General features: G+C 46.4%; 1 protein-coding gene across 4 annotated transcripts in view; it reads right to left on the bottom strand.

The window, feature by feature from the left end:
• Positions 1 to 15836, bottom strand: part of LOC143973605 (histo-blood group ABO system transferase-like) — a 299587-nt gene that overhangs the window by 11689 nt on the left and 272062 nt on the right. For all 4 annotated transcript variants that reach the window (XM_077474454.1, XM_077474455.1, XM_077474457.1 and 1 more), the window contains one exon: positions 12935 to 13069. In XM_077474454.1, the coding sequence (XP_077330580.1) occupies positions 12935 to 13069 (135 nt within the window). The remainder of the gene's footprint in view (positions 1 to 12934; positions 13070 to 15836) is intronic.

The following is a 15836-nucleotide window of genomic DNA, read 5'->3' as shown; positions in this document are numbered from 1 at the left end:
GAGCCGAGCTGGGCAGTTCTGATCTGGGTTTGCTGGTGTTGTACTTCGTGTCCAGACATATGGAAAATATGGGATCGGTATCTGCCATCAAGCGGAAACTGGCAGCCCTGGCATTTCCTTTAAACTTCAGGGCTTGCACGATTTCACAAAGGAATTTTGGGTGAGACAGGCCGTTAAGGGGTACTGGAAGGGTTACCCACAAAAGGATGAGACCGGTGTCATTTTCAATTTTGCAGTTAATTTGTGGAAAATTGGGTGTTATCTGTAAGTCGGTTTATGAGATACGGTTGTTCAGCGCAGCATTTTCTTTGGCGTTTTTTGGTGCGTTTTGGAGTTGGAGAGCTGATCAGTCCGACGAAGAAGCTAGGTGGGGGTCTGCTGATGCAGGATGTGTGTATAGGGGAAGGTAGCATCGTGTTGAGGCTTCGCAGGTCAAAAACAGATCAGGGGGGAAAGGGAGTGGATGTGCATTTATATTTGTTGCCAGGGTAGATGGTCTGTCCGGTGAGGTGGTAAAGGATTTTGTTGGGATTAGACCGGTTGGGGATGGCCCATTTTTGGTACATAGTGATGGGACCTTTTTATCTAGGTTTCAATTTGTGTCCGTTTTTCGGAAATGCCTTAAGGCTGTGGGGCTGGAAAGTTCGCAGTTTGCCTCACACTCCTTCTGCATAGGGGCAGCCACAGAGGCTGCCAGATGCGGCTTGGATGAGGCTGCTGTAAAAAAGGATTGGGAGATGGGAAACCAGAAGGTTCAGGTCTTATGTGCGCCCACACTTGTTGGCAGAAGCGTTTTAATAAAAATTTTTAAAAAAAAGAGAAAATTATATGTAATATGCAAGGTTAATTCTCAGTTTATTTAGGGTCTCATGGATGTTAAACTCATGTAGATCGTTCTGTTGTGTCATTTCAGATGGAGGTCACAGACACCTCGTCTGGATACTAGGGCACTCTTATGTTTTTTGGGGAGCCAGGAGAGCGGATGTCAGGCTGGAGGGCAAACAGCTGGGGATTTCTCGCAGAGAGGCATGCATCAGGTGGTTGGGTATCCCTGGGATAAAATGGGGTAGAGTAGTGCCGGAAGTTCAACGGTACGCTAGCTTGGATAGGCCACCTGACGTGTTGGTGCTACATGTGGGTGGGAATGACTTGGGGGTCCGGTCTACTAGGTATTTGATTGCGGACGTGAAATGTGACTTCTTGATGCTTCGCAGGGCTTTTCCGGGGATGATACTGGTCTGGTCCGACATAGTCGCGCAAACCTCTTGGCGGATGGCGAGATCGGTTGCCAGGCTTAACAAAGTACGGATTAAAATGAATAAGGCGCTGGGGAGATTTATTACTAGAAATGGGGGCCTGGTTATTTGACACATGGAGTTGGAGGTTAATGTGGGGATGTATCTACGGGGGGGATGGAGTGCATCTTTCAGCTGTGGGAATTGATTTATGGCGTTGGACCTTCAAGACGTAATTGAAAGGGCCTTGCGGGTGTGGAGAGGCCCTTTAGGCTAAGGGGGTCATCCTTTTTGGGCTGTGGTGGTGTCTTTGGTCTTTGATGGTGGCAAGAAAACAGATGTGATGGAAGTGGTGGGGGGCTGGAATACGGGAATGGTTGCACTGCGGGAAAGGGGTTGTCTCCGCGCTGATAAACGGCCGGAAGCCTGGTATGGTAATATATGGTCCCGCAGTGTACTGGTGAAGTTTAAGTGGAAAAAGGTGAAGTTCGAGGTACCGTCAAAGACCTACAGATCGTGAGTTTTGAAATTGTCATTAAAAAGGTTGTATATATGTTAATTGAAGTTATTTATTTTTGGTTTGGAAGAGTTTTGTTTAATAAAGGCTGCTATGGCCAGTTTTATCCTTAAACTCCTGTGTGGTCCATTTATTGGTTAATGATGGGCTAAGGTAAGGCAAAAGGGGGAAGGAGCTGGTAAGGTTAATAAGGGGATAATAATTTTTTTTTTTTTTTTTTTTTTTTTGCCGAGGAGAATTTACTTAAATTTCTGTCCCAGAGATGTAACAGGAAGTGAGAAGATATCTTTCCAAAGGGAAGAAGAAATCCCCTAAAAGTTATCACCAGAAAAGGTGTTCCCATTGAAAGAGATATTCTTTCTATTCCTGTCGCAGTGACAACTGTAAAATTTCCCATTTTCTGTTCTTTCAGTACAAATAGTGAGGGTGAATCTCCCCAGCTGGGACACAGACCACAACAAAAATGTAGGCAAAAGATTTTAACCCTTCTATATTATGTTCAACATTAAGAGTTTTGGGTTTATATACTTAGTACCCTGATGTTTAGGTAGGGTTGCTCCTAAATTTACCTGCCAGGTGTATTTGCCTTAACCAATTGTTAGGGATCAATTGAGTTCACCCTAAGTCTGGAATTGCTGCATTTCTCTCTTCTGCCACTGGGTAGCTGGGTTCCAAGTGGCATTAAAGAGGAGTTGCCATTCTAAAAAAAAAAAAATTAAAAGTCAGCAGCTACAAATACTGCAGCTGCTGACTTTTTATAATCGGACACTTACCTGTTTCAGGGTCCAGCGATGCGGGGGAATCGAAGCCCCACTCGTCTCCCCCTCCGTTCGGTGGTGCCGGTATTGTAACTGTGAAGCCACACCTGGGCACCCACTGTGCATGCACGATCGGCTCTGTGCGACGTGATTGGCCACGCAGTCATCTGGGACCTGTCACGTGTCCCAGATCGACAAGAGGGAGGGTGCGGAGCTGAGCCCTTCCTGCGCTGAGGGGAAGTGATGTCACCAGCCCAGGCACTGAAGGAGGCAGACTATGAGGGACCAACTAGCAACAGCCATTTAGAGGTGAGTAAAAAAAATTTTTTTTTTTCAAATGTTTTATTTTTATTTAATTTTTTTAGGAACATTCGTGCATTTTCTTTTTTTTGTGTACAACACCACTTTAAATAAGACATGGGCAAAGCAAGGACAGATTATGAGTATATGGGGTATCGCAGCCAATGGGCAGGGGTATTTCTTCTTAAATTCAATGGCCTGCTGGGAGAACCTGTATATTTGGGTGGAGTCGGGTGATCTGGGTTATGTGCCACCTGGACTGCTGTCTGGGTGGATGTGTTTTGTGCTGCCAGGGCTGCCCCCCTCGTTATCAGGGACTACAGTGAGTAGCAGGAGCAAGTACTGGAGCAGTATTCTCACCAACCGGGGATGGTGAAGAATCAGGAAACTTCAGGAGGTGCCAAGCCAGGGACCCAGCCAGTGGGGTGACGCTTGAGGAGTATCTGGAGTGCCAAGCCAAGATACTAAAGTAAGAAGATTAGAAGAGCTCATGAGATTCAGTGGCAGTGAATCAGCAAGTCTAGTGAGATAGACTGGGAGCTCAGTGGGCTGAGAATCTACAATAAGTGATTGTATAGCAGTAAAGGAGTATGTTACAATGTGTGTTAGAAACTGTTCTAAGACTGTTGCCATAGGAGACAGCGCTCCTGCACATGCAGATGTACTGTCTTGCTGGGTGCCTTTCCCTGCATGGCTGTCTACCTGTAAAAGTATCGGAATCTGCCAATTGACATTGCAACTACCTAAGGGTGTCCTGGCCCTAAACCCTCTCTCCTACAGCTCTGCTCAAGAGAAAATAAATCTCTTTGCATTCAAGAAGTGTCTGGCACCCATGAATATAGCTTACATCACAGCCACTATGCCTTGCAACCCACTCTATATAGAAGGATGTCAGCTGTTCCTGGCTCTGGAGGTTCTCATTAGACTAAAGGAAGCCTGGGACCTTGCTACATATACAACATAATGCTCCAGATGTCCTTCAAACATGCATACATATTTAATGTCATAAAGGGTCCAATGTAATCCAGTGAAGTAACCCATTCTAGTTATTTTATAGTAACTCCTAAATTTAAAAAAATATGGCGGAAGAAAAGAGTGAAGCTCATTTAAGAGTAAAACCAATCACATAGATCATCATTATATAAAACAGAAGGACATATTTGTTAGGAAAACTGTAATTCACATATGTAAATTTAATCTTTTTAGTCCATAGATTTAAATGTATCTGATAAGCGCACCGCTATAGGGTCAAAATGCTCAAATTGCACTTCAAAAAAAAAAAAATAGAAGAGTATGGCTGGTTGGTTGTTAAATTTGCTAAGAACCAATTAGCAGTTTCCTGCACTAGTTGCTTAATTTTCACTTTTCATCTGGCCTGGTTTGGGTGAAGTTGGCAGGTTATGTCAATTCTTGTAGATGTGCTATGTGACTTGCAATTGTTTGCTTGGCCATGCTCCTTCCCCTGAGAGATTGTACGTTTTTAACTATTGATTTCATTATGCTGCCATGGCAATTTAGGGCCCTGTCTATTGCAATAAAATTTTTGTATTTATTAAGCCGTAATCTTCACTGTTGGTTTCCTAGATTAGAAGGTTCCGTTGACTTGAAGTTTCTCAATTAGGGATGAGCCGAACACCCCCCGGTTCGGCTCGTACCAGAACTTTCGAACGGACCCCAAATTCGTACGAACGTTAGAACCCCATTGACGTCTATGGGACTCGAACGTTCGAAATTAAAAGTGCTATTTTTAACTGCTAATATGCAAGATACTGTCCTAAAAAGGGTTTGGGGACCTGGCTCCTGCCCCAGAGGACATGGGTCAATGCCTAAAATGTTTTTAAAAATGGCCGTTTTGGCGGGAGCACTGATTTTAATGACGATTAAAGTGAAAAAAAGTGAAATATTCCTTTAAATATCGTGCCTGGGGGGTGTCTATAGTATGCCTGTGAAATGCCACGTGTTTCCCGTGTTTAGAACAGTCCCTGCACAAAATGACATTTAACGGAAATAACGTCATTTAAAACTGCTTGCGGTTTTAATGTTATATCTGGTTCCTGCAATATGATTGAAAATCATTGAGAAAAATGGCATGGGTAGCCCTCCCTGCCCATTACCAGCCCCTTTGGGTCTTGTACGGATATTAAGGGGAACCCCGTACCCATATTAAAAAAAGGAAATACGTGTGGCCCCCAGGCCCTATATACGCAGTATACAGGCGGTGCAAACAAGACAGGGACTGTGTAGATTTGTTGTGTTAAGTTGAATCTGTTTTTAATTTTCAACTGCTACATTTTTAAAGTGTAGCTCCAGTCAGAAAATCTATTTTAAGCTTTTTGGAAAACATAGGGAAGGGTTATCACCCCTGTATAATTTGTTTTGTAGTCAGTCTTCAAGCGGGAAATGCGATACTCCTAAGAACCAAGGCCTGAGGTGTGCCTTGGCCTAGCTGGTCAGTATGCCTGAGAAGAGGGCAAAAAGACACAAAATTTAGGTGAAGAAGGGAAGGTAATGAACCATCACGGATAAAGGTATGCTCCCGGACGGCAGCAGTGACACTACCCTGAACCCAACTGAACATCTCCTGAAAGATTGAATTGAGCCGGATGCCCGTGACACCCAAACCCGAGAATGATCTGCTTGTGAAATGAGAGGATACGAGAGGGGAAAGGAACAAGGCCTGGCCCGAGGAACCCCTGCAAAAGATGGCAAAATACCCCAATGAACACCAGTGAAATAGCTCAGAGACATATCCCCCCAAGAGGGTGAGTGGCAAAAAGACCACTAGCAGGAGTGCAAAAAGCTGGAAACCTGATGGATGTGACGGAGTAAGCGGAAAAGGCCCATACACCATGGCAATAATACTGTCAACCTGGAGAAACCATACCGGACGCAGGACCCAGGTCCCACCGGATACGATCGGGTCATGCTACAGCCTGAACCCAACAGCTGGGACAAAATCCTGAACCAAGGAGGGTCAAACTCCCTCCCGGGGAAATAGTCCCCATGGCATGATACAGACATACTCAAGCCCCCCCTACTTGGAACAAGCTGGGGATCGGAAAAGACGACTGGACTGATGTACCTAAGTGGAACTCCAGGCAATAAGTTCAAACAAGATCAGAGCCAAGAGTGGAATCCAAACCCATTATGACATCTGCCTAACCTACCCCCCAAGGACCGTCACGGGGACGTGGCTTGAAAAACACCCTGAGAGAGACTATACATCCCTCGGCAGTAACCAGGGCCTCAACACAACAGGACATCAACTGAAGGAAATTTTTTTTGACTGCTTCTGACCCAAGGGTGAGCCCAGTGGTGAAAAGACATCAGCACCAATCAACTAGCCCCCAACGGCCAGGCTGAAGGAAGTGATAGCAAGCATGGATGATATCGGTATGGATGCAAAGACGGCCCAACCTGAAACGCAAACTAGAGAAATGACAGACAACCAGACATGAGAACAACAATACCCCCCGCCTAACTAAGAATGAAACATGAGCAGAAAAGTAAAGACCACTGCGCGTAAAAAAGAACCTGACGGACGGACCCCCCCACCCACATGTAAGTGGCAAGTGAGCCCGAGTAACCTGCAGTGCAGAGACAGGTAATTAACTGAAAACTCAGGGCTAGTGTACCCACAGGCAATGGTGGGTAGTTGTATAGATGTGGTGAATGAACATGCAACGTGTGACGTATGGTATACGGGCGAGAAGATTGTGGACAACAATCAATTCATAAACCAAACCTCAGCCCGTATGGATCTATAGACGTGACAGATCCTGACGTGTGAGCCTTAGCTACCTGACCCAGGTACAAACATGACACAGACACGATGGGACATGACAATCAACAAGGACGAACGACTACCAGAGTATGCCATGAGTGAACAACGCCCCTCTGAGAAACTCTGAGACTGAACACCAAGTCTGAAATACCATGACAGGCATGCTGGCAGCAACACAAAGACAGAAAACGCGGAGACAGAAAACGCTGAGACAGAAACCCCACATGCCATGATGAAAAACCATGACAGAAAACGCTGAAACTTAATGCTGATGCAGAAACGTAGTGACAGAACCAGAGGCAAAACGCAATGACCGCAACAACCAAGACTGAAATGCTGAGGCATAAATGAAATGCCAGAAATCCTGAGCCAGAAATGCTATAACAGAAATACTGAGACAGCGACGCAACAGCAGAATCCTGGCCAGAAATGCAAAGCCCAAAAACACGCTGAGACTGAATGCTGAGACAGAAATGCAAAGACAGAAATCCTGGTTCAGAACACAGCAGTCCAGGGGCAGCACGCTATGACAGCAGTCCAGGGGCAGCACGCTATGACAGCAGTCCAGGGGCAGCACGCTATGACAGCAGTCCAGGGGCAGCACGCTATGACAGCAGTCCAGGGGCAGCACGCTATGACAGCAGTACAGGGGCAGACAGAAGTCTAGGGGCAGAACGCTATGACCGAAGTCCTGGGGCAGAAAGCTACGACAGACATGCCGAGACAGAACGCTATGACAGGCATCCAGGGGCAGAAACGCTATGCCAGACATGCTGGACAGACCGCTGTGACAGTAATGCTGGACAGACCGCTGTGACAGTAATGCTGGACAGACCGCTGTTACAGTAATGCTGGACAGACCGCTGTGACAGTAATGCTGGACAGACCGCTGTGACAGTAATGCTGGACAGACCGCTGTGACAGTAATGCTGGACAGACCGCTGTGACAGTAATGCTGGACAGACCGCTGTGACAGTAATGCTGGACAGACCGCTGTGACAGTAATGCTGGACAGACCGCTGTGACATTAATGCTGGACAGACCGCTATGACAGTAATGCTGCACAGAACGCTGAACCCAGAAATCCTAACGACACTGGCCCTGACAGAGGAGGAGGTTTAAATAGCCCTCTCAGGCTCCTCCTACAAATACAGGCTGGCCTGCGGCCAGCCTTACAACTTGCCGTCCGTCTTTTTTCATCTCACTTGCTGTTGTCTCCTTCCGTTTGCAAGTAGGAGATGTTTGTAAGTTGGATGTTTGAAAGTAGGGGTCTGCTCTATATGCTCTGCAGAAATGGCAGAACAAGGTGTTGGTTTTGCCACAACATTGTAACCCCTCAAAGTGACTCTTGGTGGGCGCTGGAGCGCCCTGCTGTGAACGATTATATCAAGAATTGTAATTACATGCCATTGTTGAACAGTGGTAGAAAAATTGACCTTTGGTGGTTGTGGTGCTGGTGCCACAACACTATAAGTCCTCACTGTTACTCTGGGTGGGCACAGGAACGGGCCCTCCTGTGAAATAATATATCAAGAATTGTAATTACATGCCCCTGTTAAACAGAGGCTGAAAAATTGGGCCTTAGGCACTGGTGCTGGTGCCACGACACTGCAACCTCTCCTATATACTCTAGTTGTAGTGCAGGAATGAGCCCTGCTGCAAAGCATTGCATCAAAAATTGTAATTAAACGCCCCTGTTAAACAGGGGCAGAAAAATTGGGCTGGTGGCATCACCCAGAACCAAAAATATTCTTCCAACATATCAGAAGAGGAGGAAGAGGATAGACAATCAACATAACAGGACAGTCACTCAGTATCACCATAGGCAGTCTTGAAGGGATGTGATATTTCAAAAAAAATTATTCGGTTACATCAGCTTCAGGTGCTTGGTAGCTGTGGGTGATCCAAGACTGATTCAGCTTGATGAAGGTCAGTCAATCAACTGATTCGGTGGACAGGCGCCCCCTATGATCGGTAACAAAGCCACCAGCAGCACTGAAGGTGCGTTCCGAAAGAACGCTGGATGCAGGACAGGCCAGTTGCTCAATTGCATACTGTGCAAGCTCTGGCCAGTGATCCATCCTCAAGACCCAGTAAGCCAGAGGATTTTCGGTGGGAAAGGTGTCCAAGTCTGACCTTGCCCCTAGGTATTCCTGCACCATGTAAATCAGACGCTGGCGATGGTTGCTGGAACCGATCATACCTTGCTGTGGAGTAAAAAATTGTCTGAAAGCATCGGTCAGACGGCCACCTTCTCCACCGCTCCTTCTGACCGATGTCTCAGCAACACGTTGTCCAGGACCAGGAGTTTGTAACCTCCCAGTCTCTGGGAACGCGTTGCACAGACCTTTCTGCAAGGCCTCCCGGAGATGTCTCATCCTCTGCAACGGAAAGATATGGTCGGCAACCTTACCCTTGTACTGTGGATCAAGGAGAGTGGCCAGCCAGTAATGGTCCCTCTCCTTGATCCGAAGAATACGAGGATCCTTCCGCAGGCTTTGCAGGATCAGGGAGGCCATGCAGCGTAGGTTAGCTGAGGCATTCGGTCCGGAGTCCTCTGGGTCACTAAGGACAACATGATCCGCAGCTATCTCCTCCCAGCCACGTACAAGTCCACGGGTTTCTTGGGACTGTGAATCATCCCTACAAGACTGCTGCTGCTGATGCTGAGTGCCAGCCTCCACCTCCATGCTGACACAATCATCATCCTCCTCCTCCTCATCCTCTTCCTGTGTGATGGGTGGCACAGCAGGAACACTGTCTGGATAAAGGGGGCCTTGTGAGGCAAGGAAGTCCTCCTCTTCCTGCCTCTGTTCTGCCTTAAGTGCCCTGTCCATTATTCCACGCAGCGTATGCTCCAAGAGGTGGACAAGAGGTACAGTCTCACTGATGCATGCACTGTCACTGCTCACCATCCTTGTGGCCTCCTCAAATGGTGACAGGACAGTGCATGCATCCCTGATCATGCCCCACTGGCATGGTGAGAAAAAACTGACCCTGACCCTGTCCTGGTGCCGTAGTCAGCCAGCCGAGCACAGGCATTAAATGATCAGCAGAAATGCACACAGACTTTCCTGGTCTGCTTCAGGACATCCTGTAAGCCTGGGTACCTGCCCAAGAACCGCTGCACCACCAGGTTAAGGACGTGAGCCACAGAGGGCACATGAGTCAGTTGTCCCTGTCGGAGGGTGGAGAGGAGGTTGGTGCCATTGTCGCAAACCACCATTCCTGGCTTAAGCTGACGTGGCGTCAACCACCTCTCGGCCTGCCCCTGCAGAGCTGACAAAACATCCGCCCCAGTGTGGCTCCTGTCCCCCAAACAACAACGGCATGGCATCGTTTTGTCTGCGTACTTGCGTAGCCCCTGGAATGCCTACGGAGCACCGCTGGTTCTGAGGACAGAGCACTGGAAGAGGCCATGGAGGAAGAAGAAGAGGAGGGGGTGGAGGAGAGAGGTGTGTCACAACCAATAGTAGCATTTTGGAGGCGTGGTGGCGGAACAACCTCCAACACTACTGCACCTTGTCCTGCATCCTTCCCAGCTGCCAGAAGAGTGACCCAATGGGCCGTGAAAGACAGGTAACGTCCCTGTCCATGCCTGCTGGACCATGAGTCAGTGGTAATATACACCTTACCGCTGACCGCCCTGTCCAGCGAGGCACGGACATTGCTTTCCACATGGAGGTAGAGAGCCGGAATCGCCTTCCGTGAGAAAAAGTGGCGTTTGGGGACCTGCCACTGAGGAACCGCACATTGTACAAACTCACGTAAGGGGGCCGAGTCTACCAACTGAAAAGGCAGCAGTTGAAGTGCTAGCAATTTAGCCAAGCTAGCATTCAACCGCTGGGCATGTGGATGGCTGGGAGTAAATTTCTTTCGCCGGTCCAGCAGCTGGGGCAGGGACATTTGCCTGCTATAATCGGACGTGGGTGTACTGCTAGCAGAGTGCCTGGAAGCACTTGGCTGTGACACACCTAATTCTACACCTTCATTCCTCTCAGAGCAGGTTTCAGAGAGGACTGAAGGTCTAGTGGGGTTGGAGATCCCAGCTGATGAGGAGCAAGGAGAGGTCCGCTTTGTTCTTTGGTGTGGGTCTTTGAGGTACGCTTGCCAACGAGCTGCATGGCAGGTCAACATATGTCTGGTCAAGCATGTGGTGCCCAAGCGGCTGATGTTTTGGCCATGCGAGATACGCTTGAGACATATGTTGCAAATAGCAGCGGTGCGATCTGATGCACTCGTCTCAAAAAAGGCCCACGCCAAAGAACTTTTAGAATAACGCGCAGAGGCAGCGCCCTGCACAGGCGGAGCTCTGCGGTGTGATTCAGTCGGTGTGCTGCCCCTAAGCTTGCCCCCGGAGGGAATCCTGCCTCGTTGGACATGTGCCTCCTCCTCCTCCCTCCTACCAGGCACCCACGTGGAGTCAGTGCCCTCATCATCCCCTCCCTCTTCATCGCTGTAGCAAACCTGGCAGTATGCTGCAGCTTGTGGAACATGACTGCCAGATTGCTGTCCTTCTTGGGCATCCCCTCTCTCTGCACTCACGCTACTGCCTTCCTCTAGCTGAGTGTCATCATCAGAGCCTACAAAACACTGGGCATCCTCCTGGAGCATGTACCCAACACTGTGCTCAAAGGGTTCAGGAGACTCCTCAGGAGGACGTGGTGGGTCTAGGGAAGGAGTCACTGATGATGACATTGAGAGGAGGGAAGACAATGAGTTGGCAGCTGCTTTGCTAGTACCCTGAGCCTGGGTGAGAGAGGATGAGGAGGATGAAGAGGGCTTGGTCATCCACTCTACCAAGTCGTTGGCATGTTGCGGCTCAACATGTCCAGCTGCCGAAAAGAAGGACAAGCGTGTCCCATGGCCACGTGCTGATGACGATGCACCGCGTCCACGACCAGCACTGTTGTCTCTAGACACAGAGCCTGCTTGCCCTCTTATCGGCACACACAACATCCACTAACTCCTGCAGATGGCAGATAGCTCAATTAGAGAAGAGCTATGTAGGTGGATATAACGGTGTATACTGGGTTCAGGGCACACAGACAGCACGCACAATCTCCCACAACTGACTGCAAGCTCTATTTAAAAAGAGCAAGATAGTTAGCTATATAGTTGGATAGAGCGGTGTATACTGGGTTCAGGGCATGCAGACAGCACGCACAATCTCCTACAACTGACTGCAAGCTCTATTTAAAACAAGCAAGATAGCTAGCTATATAGGTGGATATAGCGGTGTATACTGGGTTCAGAGCACGCACAATCTCCTACAACTGACTGCAAGCTCTATTTAAAACAAGCAAGATAGCTAGCTATATAGGTGGATATAGCGGTGTATACTGGGTTCAGAGCATGCAGACAGCACGCACAATCTCCTACAACTGACTGCAAGCTCTAAAACGAGCAAGATAGCTAGCTATATAGGTGGATATAGCGGTGTATACTGGGTTCAGAGCACGCAGACAGCACGCACAATCTCCTACAACTGACTGCAAGCTCTATTTAAAACGAGCAAGATAGCTAGCTATATAGGTGGATATAGCAGTGTATACTGGGTTCAGGGCACGCAGACAGCACGCACAATCTCCTACAACTGACTGCAAGCTCTATTTAAAACGAGCAAGATAGCTAGCTATATAGGTGGATATAGCAGTGTATACTGGGTTCAGGGCACGCAGACAGAACGCACAATCTCCTACAACTGACTGCAAGCTCTATTAAAAAAAAAGAAATATAGTTAGCTATATAGGTGAATATAGCGGTGTATACTGTGGTCAGGGCACGCAGACAACAACCACTACAGAAGAGCAAGCACGAAAAATCGGCCGATAACGATCAGTGTATACTGTGTTGAAGGTACACAGAACACCCACTAACTCCTACAGACGCCAACACACTACACAAGGCCGCCGCTCTGGCGGCCTTATATAGTGTGGGGCGTGTACTACACAGCCTGAGCTATGATTGGCCACAGGCATCCTGCCTGTGGCCAATCATGGCTCTCCTCGCTGCCGGCGCTGTGATTAGCCAAGCATGCGGGGTCATAGTGCATGCTTGGCCAATCATGAACCAGCAATGCACTGCGATGGTGCAGTGCATTGTGAGCCGTGAGCGCCACACGAATTTGGCGCGAACGGCCCATATCGTTCAGAATTCGCCGAACGAGCGAACGTATGTTCGACTCGAACACGAAGCTCATCCCTATTCTCAATATATTGCACCTTCAATGGTCAATGTCATTATACAAATGCATCATCTCCTTGTTCATGAGTTGCCCTCTCCAATGCTAGCACACAAATTAGTCCAAAACTATAGATTTTGTAAATTTTTTACTTACTTTTTAATAGCAAAAACAGTAATGCCAATACGGACATTTCTTTTATGGAACTGTGCATTCAGAATATCAATGTTATAACTGCCATTCCATATGATTGGAGCAAACCAAGGGGTTATCATCAAGATATCTGACCTCCTAGAGAACACAGAAAGAACATTGTACTGGAGTTTAGAGGATATGCAAACATAACATTTCACAGACTTAGCCCCCGTTCACACTAGTGCGACTTGTCATGCGATTTGACATGTCAAATCGCATGGCAAGTCGGACCCTATTGTCAGCAATGGAACTGGTAAAATTGGTGCAACGCCGGCTTTGCGGTGCCATATAGATTCAAAAAAGTAGTTCCTGCATTACTTCTGGGAAGTTCAGGTGTGACTTGCATAGACATCTGTGCATGAGGTCGCACAGATGTCAGCCAAGTCCCAGCTGAAGTCGCACTGACATGCGGCAAGGGCTTTCAAGTGAAGTCCCGCAATTTCAAAGCCGCATTCAATGTGAACAAGGGCTTAAGAGAGCTCTAAGCTCACAAGATCTACAGATCAATTAAGGCAGGTATAAAGATGTCCTTTACAGTTACCTCTGTGCTCCCCAATCCAGACATCTTCATCCGCAAAGTTCTGCATTTTGTGGGCTAATATGCAGCTTTCTAGAATTCGATTTCAGCCCTTTTTCGTTTGTATGAAGAATCTTTAGAGAAGCAGCTTGTTTGAAAGCAGAAACCATAAAAAAAGTGAAGCGCTCTATAGCACTTAAAAAAAAAAATCTTTCCTTTCATCATTCAATATGAAATATCCAATATATATATATAGAAGTAAACAATATAAAACACAGTGATGGGGAAAATACAGCAAAAATTATATCCTCAAAATGCGATTCTCAATTTAATCTGTGCAAAACGTTGCATACACCATACAAATTTCATGTGAAAGCCAGTTGGGTGCAGAAAGGTGTGGTCATGGAGGGCAGAGCCAGAACGCCATCTTGCTGAGGTTTTATTTGCCTTTGCAAGCGCATTGTATATGTTTATCATGTGATTACATATATGATAAGTTTTTAAACAAAAAAAAAGTGGTTTGCAGTCTGCACTTTTTGCTTTGTTTCCCTTTATGCTCTTTATGACATCTTTGCTGGGGAGTATGATGACCTTTGATGAAGACCTTGGATGCAAGGTTTGATTTAATAAAAGCAAGTTTGACCTCTATTATTCAAGTGGCGCCCACCAAACGCCCTAAGAGGTTCTGTAGTGGTGGGCACATTGGTATTGCTCGAATGGTGGATAATATGTGTACTTTTTATAGACACAGAAGAAACTGGTTTTCACATTTGAACATGAAAATTGTATGGTGTATTGGACTGATTATTATCATTGAACGTTTTGAACAGATTTATTATTAGAGACACATTTTGAGGATATCATTTTTGCTATAATATCACATCACTGTGTTTCATATTAATTACTTGTATTTGAATGTGATATCTACAACATATTTCATATGGTATGATGAGAGGATAAATGCATTTATTTTCTTAAAGTGCTATTTTAAGATTATTTTTAAGACGTTATACGTATCTGCTCTGTGTAATAGTTTTGCACAGAATAGCCTTGATCCTCCTCTTCTCAGGTCCTGTTGGCACCCCTGGCTCCTCCCCCATGACCAGTGCCCTCAATAGCAAGTCGCTTGCTATAAGAGTACTGGTGTGTGCTCACTACCGAGCCTGGCTACATAGAGCTGCGACTCGGCCCTGTCCCGCCCTGCTCTCTCCTCATTGCCTCACTGCCTGTGAGCCAATAAGGAGAGGGAACAGATGTTTTGCATCACCACAGGGTGGCACTGTGGATACAAAGTTAATAGAGACGTTCCACATACTAATTTGATTGGAATACTATTTTGGAAACATGGACACTGGAATTTGTAGGGACCGAAATACACATAGCTAAAAGTTAAACATCTTTATCACAAGAAAGTTATTTAAAAGAAAATTAGACATATGTTGCTAAAAATTCACAATATAGATATTATCTAGATAATATACATCACACCACCAGTTACACCAAAGAAACTTGTATCCTGAATGCTCGTAATAGCGTCATAGATATGACGATTAACTGTATTCCATCAGACTTGGTATAAATTGGTTAGGGCGTGCTATGGTTCAGGTCTACATGTTACGCACATAAGCACTTCTTCAGAAGCTTAGGCATATATTCTACATAAATAAAAAACAAACAAACTAAATCTTACAGTAAATATTAATAAATATATACATATATATATATATATATATATATATATATATATATATATATATATATATATATATATATTGTGGTGAAATTAGTGCCGCGTACAGACGATCTGACTTTCCGACAGGCTTGGTCCAGCGGACCGGGATCCGTCTGACAATTTTAATCGTGTGTGGGCTCCAAAAGTCTGACAGACCTAGAAATAAAACATGTTTCAAATCTATCCGATGGACTCATTTTCGACGGGCTAAAAATTGGGATAACCGTTCATCTGTGTGCTAGTCCGACGGACCAAATAGGACGCAAGGGCAGCTATTGGCTACTGGCTATTGAACTTCCTTGTTTAGTCCCATTCACGCCATCACATTCAAAACAAACAGACTTTTGAATGTACTTGGTACGGTCGTGTGTGGCCAAGTCCACTCGTTCAGAAAGACCATCAAACCTAGTCCATCGAAAAGTCCGGTCGTGTGTACGCGGCATAGCATGTGGGGATCACCTTTTCTCAGAATGAAGGTCAGCATACAGGAAGTTTCTTTAATTACAGGTGGCTTGCAAAGTCATAAAAAAAAAATAAACAAAACTGTAAAACAAATCCTTGCCATCTGGTGCTAAACTAAATAGTACACTGCTCTCTATACGGTGTGGGGCTGC

Source organism: Lithobates pipiens, unplaced genomic scaffold (assembly GCF_037356315.1).
Source record: "Lithobates pipiens isolate NorthernLeopardFrog02 unplaced genomic scaffold, aLitPip1_a1.2 Scaffold_85, whole genome shotgun sequence".
Classification (NCBI taxonomy): domain Eukaryota; kingdom Metazoa; phylum Chordata; class Amphibia; order Anura; family Ranidae; genus Lithobates; species Lithobates pipiens.
This window is presented reverse-complemented; position numbering and strand designations above follow the sequence as displayed.